At 41.8% G+C, this 17780-nt stretch overlaps 1 protein-coding gene across 1 annotated transcript in view; it reads right to left on the bottom strand.

Moving 5' to 3' along the window:
• Positions 1-17780, bottom strand: part of LOC139789214 (nipped-B-like protein) — a 148859-nt gene that overhangs the window by 108750 nt on the left and 22329 nt on the right. The window contains exon 7 of the mRNA XM_071729725.1: positions 12017-12110. Coding sequence (XP_071585826.1) covers positions 12017-12110 — 94 coding nt within the window. The remainder of the gene's footprint in view (positions 1-12016; positions 12111-17780) is intronic.

The raw sequence follows: 17780 nt of genomic DNA, 5'->3' as shown, positions 1-17780 counted from the left end.
GAGTCCTGAGGGAACTGGCAGATGTAGCTGCCAAGCCACTCTCCATGATATTTAAAAAGTCATAGGGTCAGGTGAAGTCCCTGGTGACTGGAAGAAAGAAAACATCACGCCCAATTTTTAAAAGGGTAGAAAGGAGGATTCTGGGAACTACTGACCTCTCAGCCTCACCTCTGTGCCTGAGAAGAACAGATCCTCCTAGAGGGACTGATAAGGATCACGGAGGACAGGAATGTGATCCAAGACAGCCAGCACAGCTTCACTAAGGGCAAATCCTGCCTGACCAAGCTAGTGGCTTTCTATGATAGGGTAACTTCATCAGTGGACAAGGGACGACCTATGGATGTGATATGTCTTGACTTCTGCAAGGCCTTTGACACGGTCCCCCACAATATCCTACCCACCAAGTTGGAGAGATATGGATTTGATGGGTGGACAGTTCACTGGATAAGGAATTGGCTGGATGGTCTCATCCAGAGGGTAGTGGTCAATGGATTGAAGTCCAGATGGAGACCAGTAACAAGTGGTGTCCGTCAGGGGTCCATACTGGGACCTGTACTGTTTAATGTCAATGATAGAGACAGCGGCATCGAGTGCACCATCAGCAAGTTTGCAGATGACACAAAGCTGAGTGGTGCTGTCGATAAGGCAGAGGGATGGGATGTCATCCAGAAGGACCTGGACAAACTGGAGAGGTGGGTCCAGATGAACCTCATGAGGTTCAACAAGACCAAGTACAGGGTCCTCCACCTGGGTCGGAACAATCCCCACTCTAAGTACAGGCTGGGGGATGAGGTTTCAGAAAGCGGATCTGCAGAAAAGGACTTGGGGATGCTGGTGGATGAAAAGCTGGACAGGAGCCAACTGTGCACGCTTGCAACCCAGAAAGCCAACCGACTCCTGGCTGCATCAAAAGAAGCATGGCCAGCAGATCGAGAGAGGTGATTCTGCCACTTTGCTCTGCTCTGTTAAGACCTCACCTGGAGTATTGCATCCAGCTCTGGAGCCCTCAATACAGGAAGGATGTGGACCCAATGGAGCGGGTCCAGAGGAGGGCTGCAAAAATGATCAGGGGGCTGGAACGCCTCTCCTACAAAGACAGGCTGAGGGAGCTGGGGTTTTTCCGCCTGGAGAAGCAAAGTCTCTGGGGAGACCTAGTTGCAGTCTTCCAGTATCTGAAGGGGGCCTAACAGGAAAGCTGGAGAGGCACTGTTTGCAAGAGCTTGTAGTGATAGGATGAGGGGAAATGGTTTTAAATTAGAGAAGAGTAGATTTAGATTGGATATTAGGAACGAGTGGTTGGAACACCACCAAGGCCAACTTGCCTCAGGATGGCAATCAAAACTGACCCTGAAAAGAAAACTCGATTGGTCATTGTAGATGGCAACACCCTGATGAGGGGAGCAGAGGGCCCCATATGCAGACCAAACCCGCTTCATAGGGAGGTCTGCTGTCTCCCTGGTGCCCGGGTGGTTAAGGATGTTGTAGGTAAGCTTTCCACCCTTGTGAGTCCTTCAGATTCTTACACACCTCTGGTCTTTAAGATTGGTAGTCATGATGTAATAACAAGAAGCACCCATTCAGTTATGAGAAACTTTAGGGCCCTGGGGCAACTGGTGAAGGGATCAGGAGCCCAAGTTGTGTTCTCCTCCATCCCTCCAATGACAGCGATGGATGAGGGAACTAGCAGGAAGATCCAGCAGGTTAATTCATGGCTTAGGGACTGGTGTCAATGGCAGGGTTTCGGGTTCTTTGACCATGGGGCAAATTCCATGGTACTTAGTGTCCTCAAATCAGATAGGCTTCATCTGTCTAGCAGGGGCAAAAGGAAACGTAAGTTGTCAGGGCTGATCAGGAGGGCTTTAAACTAGGTTTGAAGGGGGAGGGGATTGAAGCCAGGCTATCCAGACATGAGCCTAAGGGTGGAAAGCTTGAGTTAACAGTGAAATCAGCAGCCCAGCTCAAGTGCATGTACCCCAATGCTCACAGTACGGGTAACAAAAAAGAGGAGCTGGAAGCCATCGTGCAGCAGGAAAGCTGTGATGTAGTCGCCATCGCAGAAACATGGTGGGATGATTCGCATGACTGGAGTGCTGCCATGGATGGCTACAGGCTCTTCAGAAGGGACAGACAAGGTAGGAGAGGTGCAGTGGTGGCTCTCTCTATTAGAGAGTCTCTTGACGCTGTAGAACTCAAGGTCAGTAACAATAAGGTTGAGTGCCTGTGAATCAAAATTAGGCCAACAAGGCTGATATTCTGGTGGGAGTCTGTTACAGACCACCCAATCAGGATGATGAAAGTGATGAACTATTCTACAGGCAGCTGGCAGGTGTCTCAAAATCACCAGCCCTTGTTCTCGTGGGTGACTTTAACCTGCCGGATGTCTGCTGGGAACTCCGCACAGCAGTGAAGAGGGAGTCTAGGAGATTCCTACAATGTATAGAGGACAATTTCCTGCTCCAGCTGGTAAATGAGCCCACCAGGGATGGGTCCCCGTTAGACCTCCTGTTCACAAACAGAGAAGGGCTGATGGGAGATGTAGTAGTTGGACGTCGTCTCGGGCACAGTGACCATGAAATAATACTTTTCAATACTCAGGGATGCAAGGATGGCCATCAATAAAACCTCTACGGATAACCTAAGCCAGCTCTGTTCAATATTTTTATCAGTGATCTGAATGCAGGAGTTGAATGCACCATTAGCAAGTTTGCTGAGAAGTGCTATTGACTGTCTTGAGGGAAAAGAGGCCTTGCAGAAGGATCTAGGTAGATTGGAGCACTGGGTGATCAATTAATGGTATGAAATTTACTAAGACCAAATGCTGGATTCTGCACCTGAGAGGGAGTACCACCAGGCACAAGTATAAATTGGGAGAGGAGTGGCTGAGGAGCAGCCCTGCAGAAAGAGATCTGGGGGTGCTGGTTGACAGCAGACTCAAGATGAGTCAGCAGTGTGCCCTGGCAGCCAAGAGGGCAAACTGCATCCTGGGGTGCATCACACACAGCACAACCAGCCTGTCAAAAGAGGCTATTATCCCACTGTATTTAGCAGTGGTGAAGCCTCACCTTGAGTACTGTGTGCAGTGTTGGGGCCCACAATTTAAGAAGGATGTAAAGGTTCTTGAATGCATCCAGAGGAGGGCAACAAAGCTGGGGAAGGGGCTGGAAGGCATGTCCTATGAGAAGTGGCCAAGAACTCTGGAGTTGTCTAGTTTGGAGAGGAGGGTGAGGGGCAACCTCATTGCTCTCTACAGCTTCCTGAGGAAGGGAAGTGGAGAGTGACATGCTGATCTCTTCTCCCTGGGATCCAGTGACAGGACACTTGGGGCTGGCTCAAAGCTACATCAGGGGAGGTTCAGACTGGACATTAGGAAGCATTTCTTTACCAAGAGGTCGGTCAAAGACTTCCTAGTAACAGGCTTCCTAGAGAAGTGGTTGATGCCCCAAGTCTGTCAGTGTTTAAGAGGCATTTGGACACAATACATTTAACTTGATTTAGCTTTTAGTCAGCTCTGAATTCCTCAGGTAGTTGGACTAGATGATCATTGTAGGTCCCTTCCAACGGAAATATTCTATTCTATTCACATCTTATTTAAACATTAATGACACTTTCTCTGATCAACTCTTGAGTCTCTGCAGAGCAAGTCCTACCACTGGTCACATTCTTTGTCATGATACACAAGGTTGAAAACCAACTATTAAGGTTACCAAAAACTTAGGATTCATATATTTTAAAGAACTTTAAAGAATTATTAGCTTTCCACTTGAACAAGAACTTGAAAAGAGTCACTCAAAATAGTATCTCCATATTCCTTTAAATCCCTTGCAGGTAAAGATTCCCAGATGCTGAAAGAAGGCCTTTCACCCATCCTACATGCTTTTTTGCCAAAACTATCATTACTTGTGTATGAAAGCCAGAAAAAACCTACTAGTGAACAAATGAAGACCGATAGCTAATACCTGGTTCATAGCACACTGGAGAAAAACATCAGGAACATTCAGGTGCTACACCTTTTTAAATCCATGGCAAAGTGATCCTCAAGACTCGAGGAACATTATTTAAGTGGGTACCAAATCATTGTTTTTCTAACCTGGACACAGCATTCCAGACTTTTTACTTGAAAAGTCTTTCAAAAGAGAGAGGCTTTATTGAATGCATATTTTCTGCATGTGGATCAGTACACTTCAAATCTGAGTAATTATTCTGTAAATAAGTTATTGAAGGAAGAGGCTGGAGGAGAAGACTAGAGTATCCATGTTGCACCCATACTGATGTTGGTTGGAAGAAGCTGATAACCTAGTGATGACAGATCCTGAGAAACATTCACACACTACTGTCAAATATTTTAAGAGACTGCAGTTACAATGTGTAAATGGAAAAGTCTTGTGTTTTTTTTTTTTAATTTAATATGATCCTATTTACCACCTTGACGTAAATTGAGTGTTTTCGTTACAATGGGATCAGACAAATTTCCCTTGAACCCTACCTAAACCAATCCTATAACTGATAATTATCACCTTAAGAATTTGTACCACCAGCAGATTCAAAAAGGGAAAAACAATCCCTTCAAAAGGATGGTAAAGGACTGCCAAGAATATTATATATAATCTATATGATTTAGGTACATACTAGAAGAACAATTTCTCTATAAGGATTGAGATAATAACAAAGAAGTGGTATTGCAAAGTGAATTTTATTAAGAATAAGTATCATTGTATCAAAATAATTTTATTCTGTAAAGTAGCAGGTCTTCTGTATTAAGGAGAACTTAGTGTCATGCCTGGATTTTAGCATGGCTTTCTATTTAGCTTCTCATAACAATTTCAATAACAAGCTGAGGAAGTATGGTCTAGACAAAAAATACTGAAACACTGCAATATACCCTATTGCAAAAGTGTTCAGAGTATCAGTTGTTCTTAGTAATGAGGGATGAAAAGACTATAGGAGAACAAGTGCAGCTTTCCAGAGCACTGTATTAAGAACAGCAGTATAAAATATTTGTAATAACTAACTTTTCAGAATTAGAGAGTATTTTATTAATCTCTAGATCATAACAATTTTTTGGTGTCAAGTATTTGAGAGGCTTTCAAAAACAGAATCAAAATTTGCAGTTTTCTTAACTAATTGGAATAACTTTGAAACAAAAGAAATTCAGTAAGAATCAGCACAAACTTTTTATTCATCTGAGAAAGATCCATTGTAATATTAGAGGAAGATAGATAAGCTCTGCAGAAAGATAAAAATATGTTTATAACAGCTTGCAACAGGAATTTAAGTTATTACCAAAGAACAGCTATATTCATATATAACAGTATTATTGTACAAGGTAATCTACAGTACTTTTTTATTACTCATCCCTCTAAGTCTTCAGAGTTTTATCTATGACAGGGCAGTACAACATCAAGACAAATGCAGACCAATTAGAATTCGTATAAAAACATCAAATACAATTAAAAGCTCAGGAATTATTACTTATATGAAGATGATAGAAAGAAACCGTAGCGTTCAGTCTGCAGAAGATTAGACTAGCGCAAGACGCAATAGCATTCTTTGATATGTAAATGATTGCAATGTTTTGTTTTTTTTTTTAAAAAGCATGTAAGTTGTTTTTTCTTACCCACTGGAAAAAAGTCAAGAAGTATCATGCCTTAACAAAAATTATTAAATTATTCTGGTAAAGCGGCAAAGCACTAGGAGAATAGCTTTCTAGTATTAAGAATTTGATATGGCAAGAGTAAGGAAACTCCAATGCTGACATTTTAACAAAAAAAAAAAAAAAAAAAAAAAAAAAAAAAAAGAAAAAGATGGGAGTAATACTGGTACAGATCATCCAATATGGGAGTAAGAAGATGGGAAGCTCCCAAGCCCTTTTCTGCTGTATTTTCTAAAAAATCACAGAATTTTCCTCTAGAAATCTTCCTAAGTTTTGTACGAGATCTAAATAAATTATTATTTATTTTGATTAACAGACTATATTCCCATTTGTTTTCAAAGAGCATAACTTAATTTAAAAATCAAACTTAAAGGAATACTATATGAGAGAAAGAACAACATACATTTGGGAGGTTTTTCGGGACAGAGTGTGTTCAATTTCCACATAGTCTTGCAATAATTTTCAGGGAAGAGTCCCACCACTTTCTCCAGAGCTTAAAATGCCTCATGAAAAACCTCAGCTTTGGCTGTTCTAGCTTAGAACTGGTGTATTCAGCATCCTCCCATAAAAAGTTACGGCTTGAAGAAAGAAACAAGAACGAATGTTTATTTTAGCCCTGTCAGAAAATATCTTTGAATAAATTTCTTCCACTTTTCTTTGGAAGAAGAGAGGATGAAATGATAATTTTTCTTAATGAGTACTTGTGAAGACACAGAAGTCTGTACTACAGAGTTAAGAACATTCCTAATTCTTCTTGCCACCCACTATACATTCAAAGATCACGTATAGAGGAATCTCTCTGAAGAAGTCCTATAAATCCCAAAGAAAATACAAAGTAATTTTTCTACATTATTCAGAAAATACTCAAGTACCTGTTAACAATTTCTGAAGAGAATAAGACTTATTTCTGGAAACGAGTGCAACATTATATAGTTTCATAAGGGTTGTTGCTATTTATTACAAATATTTTCCCAGGAGTTTAGGAAACTGTATGGAACGCCTGTGGGACGACTTGCATGACTGGAATGCTGCAGTCAATGGCTACAAGCTCTTCAGAATTAGAGAAGAGAAAAAAGTTTGAGGCCATGCAAGACATATGCTCGGTTGTAATATGTCTGATTTTATTCATCAGCAGTGCTCTTTTATAGTGCAGAGAAAACATGGCATCACAATAAGGTGGATTGTTTTAAAAGCAAGATACAGTAAACAAAGATCATGGTTTTGCTAGCTACAGGCGTTGCTTACAAGATACAGCACTCTTCTACAATGAAACATCCTGGTTAAGACCAAAAGTTAATAGAATACATAATTCCTTTATTCAGAGTTGTCCTCCAAATTCCTTACTATCTTTTCTGGCGATGAGCCTTGCCTCATCTTTATTTTTCTGGCAGCAGGCCTTGCCTTGTTGCTATCTTTGGTCAGCCTTGCTTTGCAGCATGGGACCTTGTCTTTTTGCTAGCTCTCAGGTCTCTCAAATTATCGAGGCAGCCCTCCACAGATAGGCAAGAAAGGGAGGTGGTGGGGTGGCTCTGCGTGTTAGGGAGTGCTACGAATGCTTGGAAGTTAATGATAGCAACAATAGTGTCTTTATGGGTAAGAATTAATTATGGGTAAGTCTTTATGGGTAAGAATTAGGGGGGAGGCCAATAAGGCGGACATCTTGGTGGGTGTCTGTTATAGACTGTCCAAGCAGGATGAAGAGACATAAAATCTTCTGTAGGCATCTGGGAGAAGTCTCATTAATGCTTTCCTTTGTTCTTGCTGGGGACTTCAACTTCTCAGATGTCTACCTGCAACATGATACAGCAGAGAGGGAAGAGTCCCGGAGTTTCCTCGAGTGTGTGGAAGAGAAATTCCTGACGCAGCTGGTGAGGGAGCCAACTGGGGAAGGTGTCCTGCTGGACCTGCTCTTTGTCAACAGAGATGGACTTCTGGAGGATGTGATGGTTGGATGCTGTCTTGGGCATAGCAACCACAAAGTGAGAGAATTCTCTGTTCTTGGAGAAGTAAGGAGGGGGGTCAGCAGAACTGCCACCTTGGACTTCTGGCAGGCAGACTTTGACCTGTTTTGGAGACTGGTTGACAGAGTCCCTTGGGAGGCAGTCCGGAAGGGCAAAGGAGTCCAGGAAGGCTGGACATTCTTCAAGAAGGAAGTCCTAAAGGTGCAGGAGCGGTCTATCCTTCTCTGCCAAAAGACGTGCTGCCAGGGAAGAAGACTGGCCTGGCTGAATAGGGATATCTGGCTGCAACTGAAAAAAGGAGAGTTCATGGCCTTTGGAAAAAGGGGCAGGCCGCTCAGGATGACCACAAAGATGTTGTGAGGATATGCAGGAAGGGAATCAGAAGGGCCAAAGCCCAACTTGAAATCAATCTGGCTGCAGCTGTCAAAGATATCAAGAAATGTGTCTACAAATATATTGACAAAAAAAGGAGGACTAAGGAGAACCTCCATGCCTTACTGGATGCAGGGGGAAACAGTGATCAGGGATGAGGAAAAGGCCAAGGTACTGAATGCCTCAGTCTCTAGTAGTAGGACCAGTTGTTTGCTGGGTACCCAGTCTCCTGAGCTGGCAGACGGGGATGGGGAGCAGTTTGAAGCCCCCATAATCCAAGAGGAGATGTTTAAGAGACCTATTGCGCCACTTATCTTAGACATGCACAAGTCTATGGGGCCAGATGGGATCCACCCAAGGGTAGTGAGGAAGCTGAAATAAGTGCTCACCAAGCCACTTTCCATCATTCCTGGCTAACCAGAGAGGTCCTAATAGACTGGAGATTTGCAAATGTGCCCCCCATCTTCAAGAAGGGCCACAAGGAGGATCTGGGGAACTACAGGCCCGTTAGTCTGACCTTGGTGCCAGAGAAGGTTATGGAGCAGATCATCTTAAGTGCCATTATGCCGCACGTGTGGGACAACCAGGGGGTCAGGCCCAGTCAGCTTCGATTCATGAAAGGCAGGTCCTGCTTGATGGACCTGATCTCCTTCTATGACAAGGTGACCCATTTAGTGGATGAGGGAAAGTCTGTGGATGTTGTTTACCTGGACGTTAGTAAAGCCTGTGACACTGTTTCCCACAGCATTCTCTTGGAGAAACTGGCTACTTATGGTCTAGACCAGTGTACTCTTTGCTGGCTAGATGGCTGGGCCGAAAGAGTTATGGTGAATGGAGTTAAATCCAGCTGGTGGCTGGTCACAAGTAGTGTTCTCCAGGGCTCAGTAATGGTCCAGTTCTCTTTAATATCTTTATCAATGATCTCAATGAGGGGATCGAGTGCACCCTCGAGAAGTTTTCAGATGACACCAAGTTGGGTGGGTGTGATGATCTGCCTGAGGGTAGGAAGGCTCTGCAGAGGGACCTGGACAGGCTGGATCGATGGGCTGAGGCCAATTGTATGAGGTTCAACAACACCAAGTGCTGGGTGCTGCCTAGCAGAGAAAGTTTATCAGCACCTGTCTAAATATGAGTCAACAGTAAATCCACGTGGCCAAGAAGGCTAACAGCATCCTGGCATGCATGAGAAATAATGACACCATCAGGACTAAGGAAGTGATTGTCTCCTTGTACTTGCCACTAGCAAGGCTGCACCTTGAGTACTGTGTTCAGTTTTGAGCCCTCCACTACAAGATAGACATTGAGGTGCTGGCATGAGTCCAGAGAATGTTTTGGAGTGTGTCCAAAGAAGGGCAACAAAGCTAGTGAAGGTTCTGGAGGACCTCATGAGGAGCATCTGAGGGAACTGGAGGAGCCTGAGGGGAGACCTTATTGCTCATTAAGACTACCTGAAAGGAGTTTGTAGCAAGATAGGGTTCAGTCTCTTCTCCCAAGTGGCAAGAGACAGGATGAGAGGAAATGGCCTCAAGGTGTGCCAGGGGAGGTTTAGATTGGATATTAGGAGAAATTCTTCACTGAAAGGGTTATTAAACACTGGGACAGGCTTCCATGGAGGTGGTTGCATCACCATCCCTGGAGGTGTTTAAGAGATGTGTAGATGTGGTGCTTAGGGACAAGGTTTAGCATCCAAACTCGATAGAGTTAGGTTAAAGATTGGACTCGATGATCGTAAAGGTCTTTTCCAAATAGAACGATTCTGTAATTCTGTCATTTCAGGGCTGTACAATCACATTCTCCAAATCTATGGAAGTCGTTGGTACTTCCATGTCAGAAATACAGAAACGGAGTCTGTACCAGTACCTTTGGCAATTGCCTCACATTATATTAGAAAGCTTAGATATTATAACAACCTTCCTGTGATCTTTCTCTGGACTGATGATGTATAGTGCCATTCTTTTTTTCCTACCAAAAAAAATTTAAATATTTTGCTAATTTACTTTATCAAATTTTGTGACTTGTTAATCAAACTTTCAAGGACTAATGTGAATAACAACAAAAACCTCAGCATAGGTACTTGTTTGTTCATCACTGGAAAATTTATCAGCATAACCCATCACTTTCACTTCAAATCATAGGCCAAAAACTCTGTTAGGGATCACATATTCTAAGTAACACTGTAATTATCAACACCTCTTCAATAAATTTCTAAAATACGATATTAGAGGAAGCAAATGTCTGGCAAGATTCTTGCAGCATCAAGAACTGGTTCTCTCAATCAGGGTTCATTAATCTCTTTAAGAAGGCAAAATGGTAGCACCATTAGAAACAGTATTTCAGTTGTGTGCTTTATCAATGAGAAAAGTAAAGCTAACATATAGGTAAATAAATCAAAAAGCTCCTCTTACACTTTTTCAGCCCCTCTAATTCTAAAACATTACAATCTGAATTGTACAATCAGATTGCTTTCAGAAATCATCTGAAAAGATGTCCCTTCAAAGCAGGTCCCGAGACAACCAATTGAAACAGCAGCAAATTCAACGAAAAAAAAATAATTCAAATATTCTTCTGGCCAAGTGGTTATCATATATTGTGAAAACAGCTTACAGTGCTGTTAAACTGATGAGCTAAATAAACATGGATTTTGTGTACTGAGTTCAAGAAAAACAACCACATTTAGTCTTTGCCATTTACACAAGCCTTAGAAGTACTTGTTCACAAGACTTAGTAAAATATTGATGTTGCTGGCATGCTATGCAAGTACTTTTCACTTGCATTTGAGCTGTATTTCTTCTATCATTGTTTAACACAATATATACCTACAGAGGATGAACCACAGAGAACATTTAGCAGTCACAGTCTCATTGGTAATTCAGCTAAGAAGGGACCTCAGGAGGTCTTTAGTTAATTTTCATGTTCAAAGCAGGGTGAGCAAGGCCACAATATGCAGGGCCTTATCCAGCCTGATCTTGATAATCTCCAAGGATAGAAAATGCAGATTCTCTGGTCTTTTCCAGTGCTTAACTGTCCTGATAGTAAAAAAGTTTTTCCTTATACCCAGTCAAAACCTCCCATTTTAAGTCCATTGTCTCTCATCGTTCTTTCACAACATTGTTAAAGCCTGACTCAGGTCTTCCTGATAATCTCCTCATAGGTATAAGTCTGCTCTAAGGTCATATCAGTCCACTGTGTGTCACCCCATCCATCCTCTTCCCCCCCTTCTGTGCCCACACCTCCCTCCCCCCCAAGACTTCCTTTATCAAAGCAGGCTGCACAAGCCCAATACCCTCAACTTTCCCTGGAATCTCCCTCATCTCCTTTTGTCCTTTCTCCACCTAACATGACCTTCCAGAAAGACCTAATTTTGTTTCAGGGTTTGTTTCAGAGGAGAAAGCACTGTTGTATCTTTTTACTATTGCCATGTAAATACATAAGCATTGAAAATCTAAATTACTGAGAATATGCCCAAACCCCTACCTTGCTAAGTCTCATTTATCTCAGTCATTGCTTCTTAGGGATAATTTTAAAAACAGCAGTATGCATTCAATATTTTAGCACAAAAAACTATTTTCTCATCTGACAACTTCTCCACAGCTACGGTTTCCAGGCTTTATTTATTCTATTATTTAATTTCACATTCTTAAAATTTGATCATTGCAATCAAGACGAATGCTTCACATTAAAACACTTTTGAGCTGGTTGAGTTCAATACTCATAATGCTGCCTTTAAACCATTTCTTATGTAGAGCAACTGAAACCATTCTTATAAAGAATTTAATCCTTATAATTGAAAGAATTTAAAATTCTTCTGTCCTCCATAAATTTTAGCTTTGTTTTGAAGTATGATTAGTCAATTTTTTGACATTCAGAAATTTCTTCTGGATCAGAGCTCAAAACTATTTTTTATCCAAAGGCTAATGACATACTCTAGTACTTTTTGAATACAAAACTCAGGACAACTAACTAAATACCTCTTTAAGCTCTGTACTTTAAAATTGGTAAAACAATACATTGATATATATGACTGCTAGACTACCTTTAAGGGTTCCATCACTTCCTGCTGGAGAGCAGACTGACTGTGGTGACCTCAAGGAAAAAGATGCAGCATTCCTTATTGAAGGATCACCATCCTAAAGTGACAATGATAAAAAATTAACATCATGAACATGAACATTTGATAAAATAAAGACTGAATTTTGTACATATACTGATAAAATGGATTGTATGAAAAAGCATACAACAAATATTAGAAAGTTTTTTTAAAACTTTAGACTGCTATTAGACTACTACATAGGCAACATTCCAGAGCACAATTAGCCTTAAGAAGAATCAGAAAAATAAAATGCACAGAAAAATAAAACTATGTATACGTCTAAGTGTTATATAAGTGCTAAAAAAGTGCTAAATAAGCACTTTTGGTTGACATGACAATTTCATTTAGTTTTTTGTAACGGGAACTCATAGTAAAGAGCTGAAAAGCAGAAAGAAGTTGAGCACAAAAAGTAGATTTTTTAAAACAAATTCACCGTTTTTTTTTCACTTAACCTACTCTTAAACTTTATTAGAATGCCATCTTACTTTTGCAATTAAGCAAACTAACATTTTGTATTTATACCCTTCAGCATACACATATCAAGACTGAATAAAATCTGTAGCACTCCCACTGCAGCATCCTAGATGAATGGCAACAACAAACTCCCTCTGTCAATGGCCAAACAGCTGATTTCCGCATGCATAGCAGCAGACTAGCTACAGTGCATGTTATGCCTTGTGAAGGCATAGTTCACACTGCTTAGGCAGAAGAAAAAAATGTTTGATATTTATGGAAATTGATTACAAAGCAAATAACATAAATCCATACAAAATCAGATTTCATCAGTTTCACCATCCATGTGCACTTAGAAAACAATTCTATTCACTTTTTTCCTTTTCCCACGGTAAAATTACTCTAAAACTCATGCTGTGCTATAAATTACACTTATTTTTTGCAATGGTGCCTCACGTGAGGAAAGTCTCATGTACAAAGAAATCCAATATTCAGACTCAATGCAAAAAACAACTATACCTTAAACTTATGTGTGTTTTATTGCAAGTCAAAATGAATTATCATAGAATCATAGAATCTGCCGAGTTGGAAGGGACCCATCAGGATCATCAAATCCAACTCCTGTCCCTGTATAAGGCACCCCAAGAATCACACCATGTGCCTGAGAGCATTATCCAAACACTTCTTGAACCCAGGCAGGCTTGGTGCTGTGACCACTTCCCTGGGGATCCTGTTTCACTGCTCAACCACCCTCTGGGTGAAAAACCTTTTCCTTATATCATACCTAAACTTCCCCCAGCACATCTCCCTACCATTCCCTTGGGTCCTAACATCAGTCACCAGAAGCAAGAGGTGAGCACCTGTTCCTTCTCCTTCCCTAGTGAGGAAGCAGTGAGCTGCAATGAGGTCTCCCCTCAGTCTCCTCCAGGCTGAACAGACCAAGTGCCTTTAGCCGCTTCTCATATTGCTCTCCCTCTAAACCCTTCACCAACCTTGTAGCCATCCTCTGAACCCTCTCTAGTAGCTCTATGTCTTTCCTGTACTGTGGCACCCAAAACTGCACACAGTACTCAAGACAGGGCCACACTGGTGCAGAGTAAAGTGGGACAATCACTTCCCTCAACAGGCTAGCAATGTCATGCTTGATGCACCCCAGGACTCAGTTGGCTCTGCTGGCTGCCAGGGCACACTGCCCTCTCATGTTCAACTTGCTGTCAACCAGAACCTCCAGATCCCTTTCTGCAGGGCTGCTCTCCAGCCTCTCTTTCCCCAGGGTGTATGAATATCCAGGGTTACCATGTCCCAAGTGCAAGATCCGGCACTTCTCCTTGTTAAACTTCATACAATTGGCATTTGCCCAGAACTCCAATCTGTCTAGATCCCTTTGCAGGGCCTCTCTGCCCTTGGGAGTGTCAACCACTACCCCTAATTTGGTGTCATCTGCAAACTTAATTAGTAAGCCTTCAAGTCCTGCGTCTAAGTCATTTATGAATATATTAAACAGAACTGGCCCTAAAATGGATCCCTGTGGAACCCTGCTAGTGACCAGTTGCCAGCCTGATGTGACCCCATTTATTATGACCCTTTGAGCTCGACCCATCAGCCAATTGGTCACTCATCGCATTATGTGCTTGTCCAGCTGGATGCTGGATATTTTATTCAGAAGGATACTGTGAGAGACAGTATGAAAGGCCTTTCTGAAATCCAGAAAGATTACATCAACTGGTTTCCCTTGGTCAACTAGGTGGGTTACCTTGTCATAGAAAGAAATCAAGTTAGTTAAGCAGGACCTTCCCCTCATGAACCCATGTTGGCTGGGACCAATGACTGTGTTATTTTTTAGGTGTTTTTCAATAGCTCCCAGAATAATATTCTCCATAATCTTACTAGGCACTGAGGTGAGGCTAACAGGCCTGTAGTTACCAGGGTCATCCCTGCTGACCTTGAAGACTGGGACATTTGCCAACTTCCAGTCAACTGGTACCTCTCCAGATTCCCAAGAGCATTGAAAAATCATTGAGAGGTTTCGCTATGACCTCTGCCAGATCTTTAAGTACCCTTAGATGAATCCCATCAGGCCCCATCTACTTATAAGGATCCAGCTGGAGCAGCAAATCCTGCACAAGTTCAGGGCTGATTGGGAGATTATCGTTTGCACAGTCATGGTTTGCTAGCCCAGGGCTCTGGGGGTGCTCAAGCCCACCATCAATGTTGAAGACAGACGTGAAGAAAGCATTAAACATCTCTGCTTTGTCTATATCTCTATTTATGAGGTGTCCATGATCATCAAGTAACGGACCAATGTTGTTTCTGGCCTGCCTTTTGCCATTAACATATTTTTTAAAGCCCTTTTTATTATCCTTCACAGTGCAGGCCAGCTTCAACTCTAGTTGAACTTTAGCTGCATGGATTTCTGCCCTACAGTGGTGAACAGCATCCCTATAGTCCTCCCATGTTGTCTGTCCTTCCTTCCACTGGCCATACACCTTCCTTTTGTGCCTTAGTTCTAGTAGAAGATCTCTGCTCAGCCAAGGTGGCCTTCTACCTTGCCTGCTTGACTTCTGGCATTTTGCTATCACCTGGTCTCTTAGGAAGTGGTCCTTAAAAAGTGACCAGCATTGCTGAACCCCAGCAGAGAAAGACCTTACCAAGCAGTTCCTCAAGCAACCTGAAGTCTGCTTTCGTCATGTCCAGAGTTGAGGTCTTACTGTCAGTTTTCGTCCTACTACCATATATGTTAAACTTGACTGCTTCATGGTCACCGTGGCCAAGGCAGCCTCCTATTGCCATTTCACCCACAAGACCCTCTCTGTTTACAAGTAACAAAACAAGGAAGGCACCTTTCTTGGTTGGTTCATTCATTCATGTACCATAAAGTTATCATCCAGATGGTTTAGGAATCTTCTGGACCTGCTTGTACCAGCTATGTGGTGCTCCCAGTTGATATCAGGTAAATTGAAGTCCCCCATGAAGACAAATGCAGATGACTTGTAGGCATCCCATAGCTCCTTAATGAATGACTCATCAGTTTCCTCATCCTGATTGTGTGGCCTATAGCAAACTCCCATGACAACGTTTGTTTTAAATGTTTGCTCCTTGATCCTCACCCAGAGGCTTTCAACTGTGCCATCACCATCTGCAAGCTCCACACATTCCAGACCTTCCAGTATATACAACGCCAACCCCCCACATCTCCTGCCCTGTCTATCCCTCCTGAAAAGCCTGTAACCATCCATCATGGCAAACCAGTCACAGGACTCATCCCACCAGGTTTCACTAATGCCAATAATGTCATATCTCTGCGATTGGGCCAAGGTTTCTAGCTCCTCCTGTTTGTTCCTCATGCTGTGTGCATTCATATAGAAGCACTTCAAATGTCCATTGTTCCAACCTCTTGATGAAGCAGACTGAAGAATCTCACTAGGATACGGTTCCTCAGGCTTTGACAAGCCTTCCCACTGTTCATCACTGACTGGCCTGCTATTGCCCTTTTCCCCCTTCAAATCTAGTTTAAAACCCTATCAATCAGTCCAGCTAGCTCTTGAGCAAAATTTCTCCCTTTCTGTGAGAGGTACATGACATCAGGCATCAGTAGACCCAATGAAGAACAGACCATCCATCCCATAGTCAAAAAACCTAAAGTTCTGCCTATAACACCAGCCTTAGAGCCACATGTTCATTAGCTAGGATTGCCTACTCCATTCAATATTCTTCCCCACTACTGAAAGGACTGAAGAAAATACCACCTGCACACCTGACTCTTTAACCAACTGTCCCAGGGCTTGGAAATCCCTTGATTGCTTTAGGGTTTCTTCTTGCCATCTCTTCACCACCAACATGAAAAACCACTAGTGAGTAATAGTCTGAGGACTTTATCAAACTAGGGAGTTTTCTGGTGATGTCTCTTACCTTGGCCCCAGAGAGACAGCAGACTTTCCTGTGAGTTGGGTCCGGTCAGCATATTGGACCCTTGGTTCCACTCAGAAGGGAGTCACCAATTACTTCTTTTTGCCCTTACATGAGTGGTGGTGATGCATGAAAATTAATTTCCTGATGTACAACTTACTTATTTAATACACTGAATTTATGGAGCTGGTTTTTTTTTTTTCAAACCTCGTTTATCTTGGAATTGTAATAAATCTCAAAAAAACCTAAATATCGGGGGAGGGAAGCTTAGTAAATTTTTAGTATATATGTTTTATTAGGGCAGGAGAGGTCCTCTAGCCATGACTGCCAAGGATACAGGCAAAGGCACCGTTTATTAAATGAACTCAACAGATTAACTAGGTAGATGACCTTTCAAGTACATATTCCATTCATACTGTAGCTGACATATTTTCAGAAGTGCTCATTTACTGTTTCCTAGTTCAGAACTTCATCAAATGTTGAAATGTAAGCACAAACTTAGATTCTATGAATGTTCTAAATTTTATTAAAAAAATGGTTCTTAAGTTGAGTATACGCAAAGTAAACCTTCAATGGTATACTTGCTGATTTTGTAAAATCATATACTGCAAATACACAATATCCTGTAACTATTCATAATTTTTAAAGTGACAAAATCCTAAAACTAAGACAAATGCAAAATGATAATTAAACTTTTATGATTTAATAAACCTTATTCATAACTATCTATGCCAAAGGTCACACAGCTTCTGAAAAGTCTGCATGATCAAGCTTATTATTCATACATAGATGCAAAATAATTAATCTAAATTCTTCAAACTGTTTTCTGCTGAAATCAGCTTTTAAAAGTATAATTACTCTATTATTTCTCCAATTAAACTGAACAATGAGGGTATGTGTTACATTTTCATAGTCTGTCAGTTTTGAATGAATTTTATTTCTAATGTTCCCATGAACTACTGGAGTATTGCGTTCAGTTTTGGTCCCCACTATACAAAAAGGATGTGGACAGGCTGGAAAGGGTCCAGAGAAGAGCCATGAAGATGACCAGAGGATTGGAGCACCTGCCATATGAGGAGAGGCTGAGAAAACTGGGTCTGTTCAGCCTTGAGAAGGCTTAGGGGAGACCTTATTACAGTGTTCCAGTACTTAAATGGGGGCTACAAAGAAGATGGAGACTCCCTATTTACAAGGAGTCACATGGACAAGACAAGGGGCAATGGGCACAAGTTGCTCCTGGCAAGATTCCGATTGAATTGAAGAGGAAAATTTTTCACCAGGAGGACAGTCAGACATTGGAATGGTCTCACAGGAGAAGTGGTGGATTCCCCTACTTTGGAAAGTTCTA

Source organism: Heliangelus exortis, chromosome W, assembly GCF_036169615.1.
Source record: "Heliangelus exortis chromosome W, bHelExo1.hap1, whole genome shotgun sequence".
Taxonomy (NCBI): Eukaryota; Metazoa; Chordata; class Aves; order Apodiformes; family Trochilidae; genus Heliangelus; species Heliangelus exortis.
The sequence above is the reverse complement of the archived record's forward strand: the minus strand, read 5'-3'. Positions and strand labels throughout refer to the sequence as shown.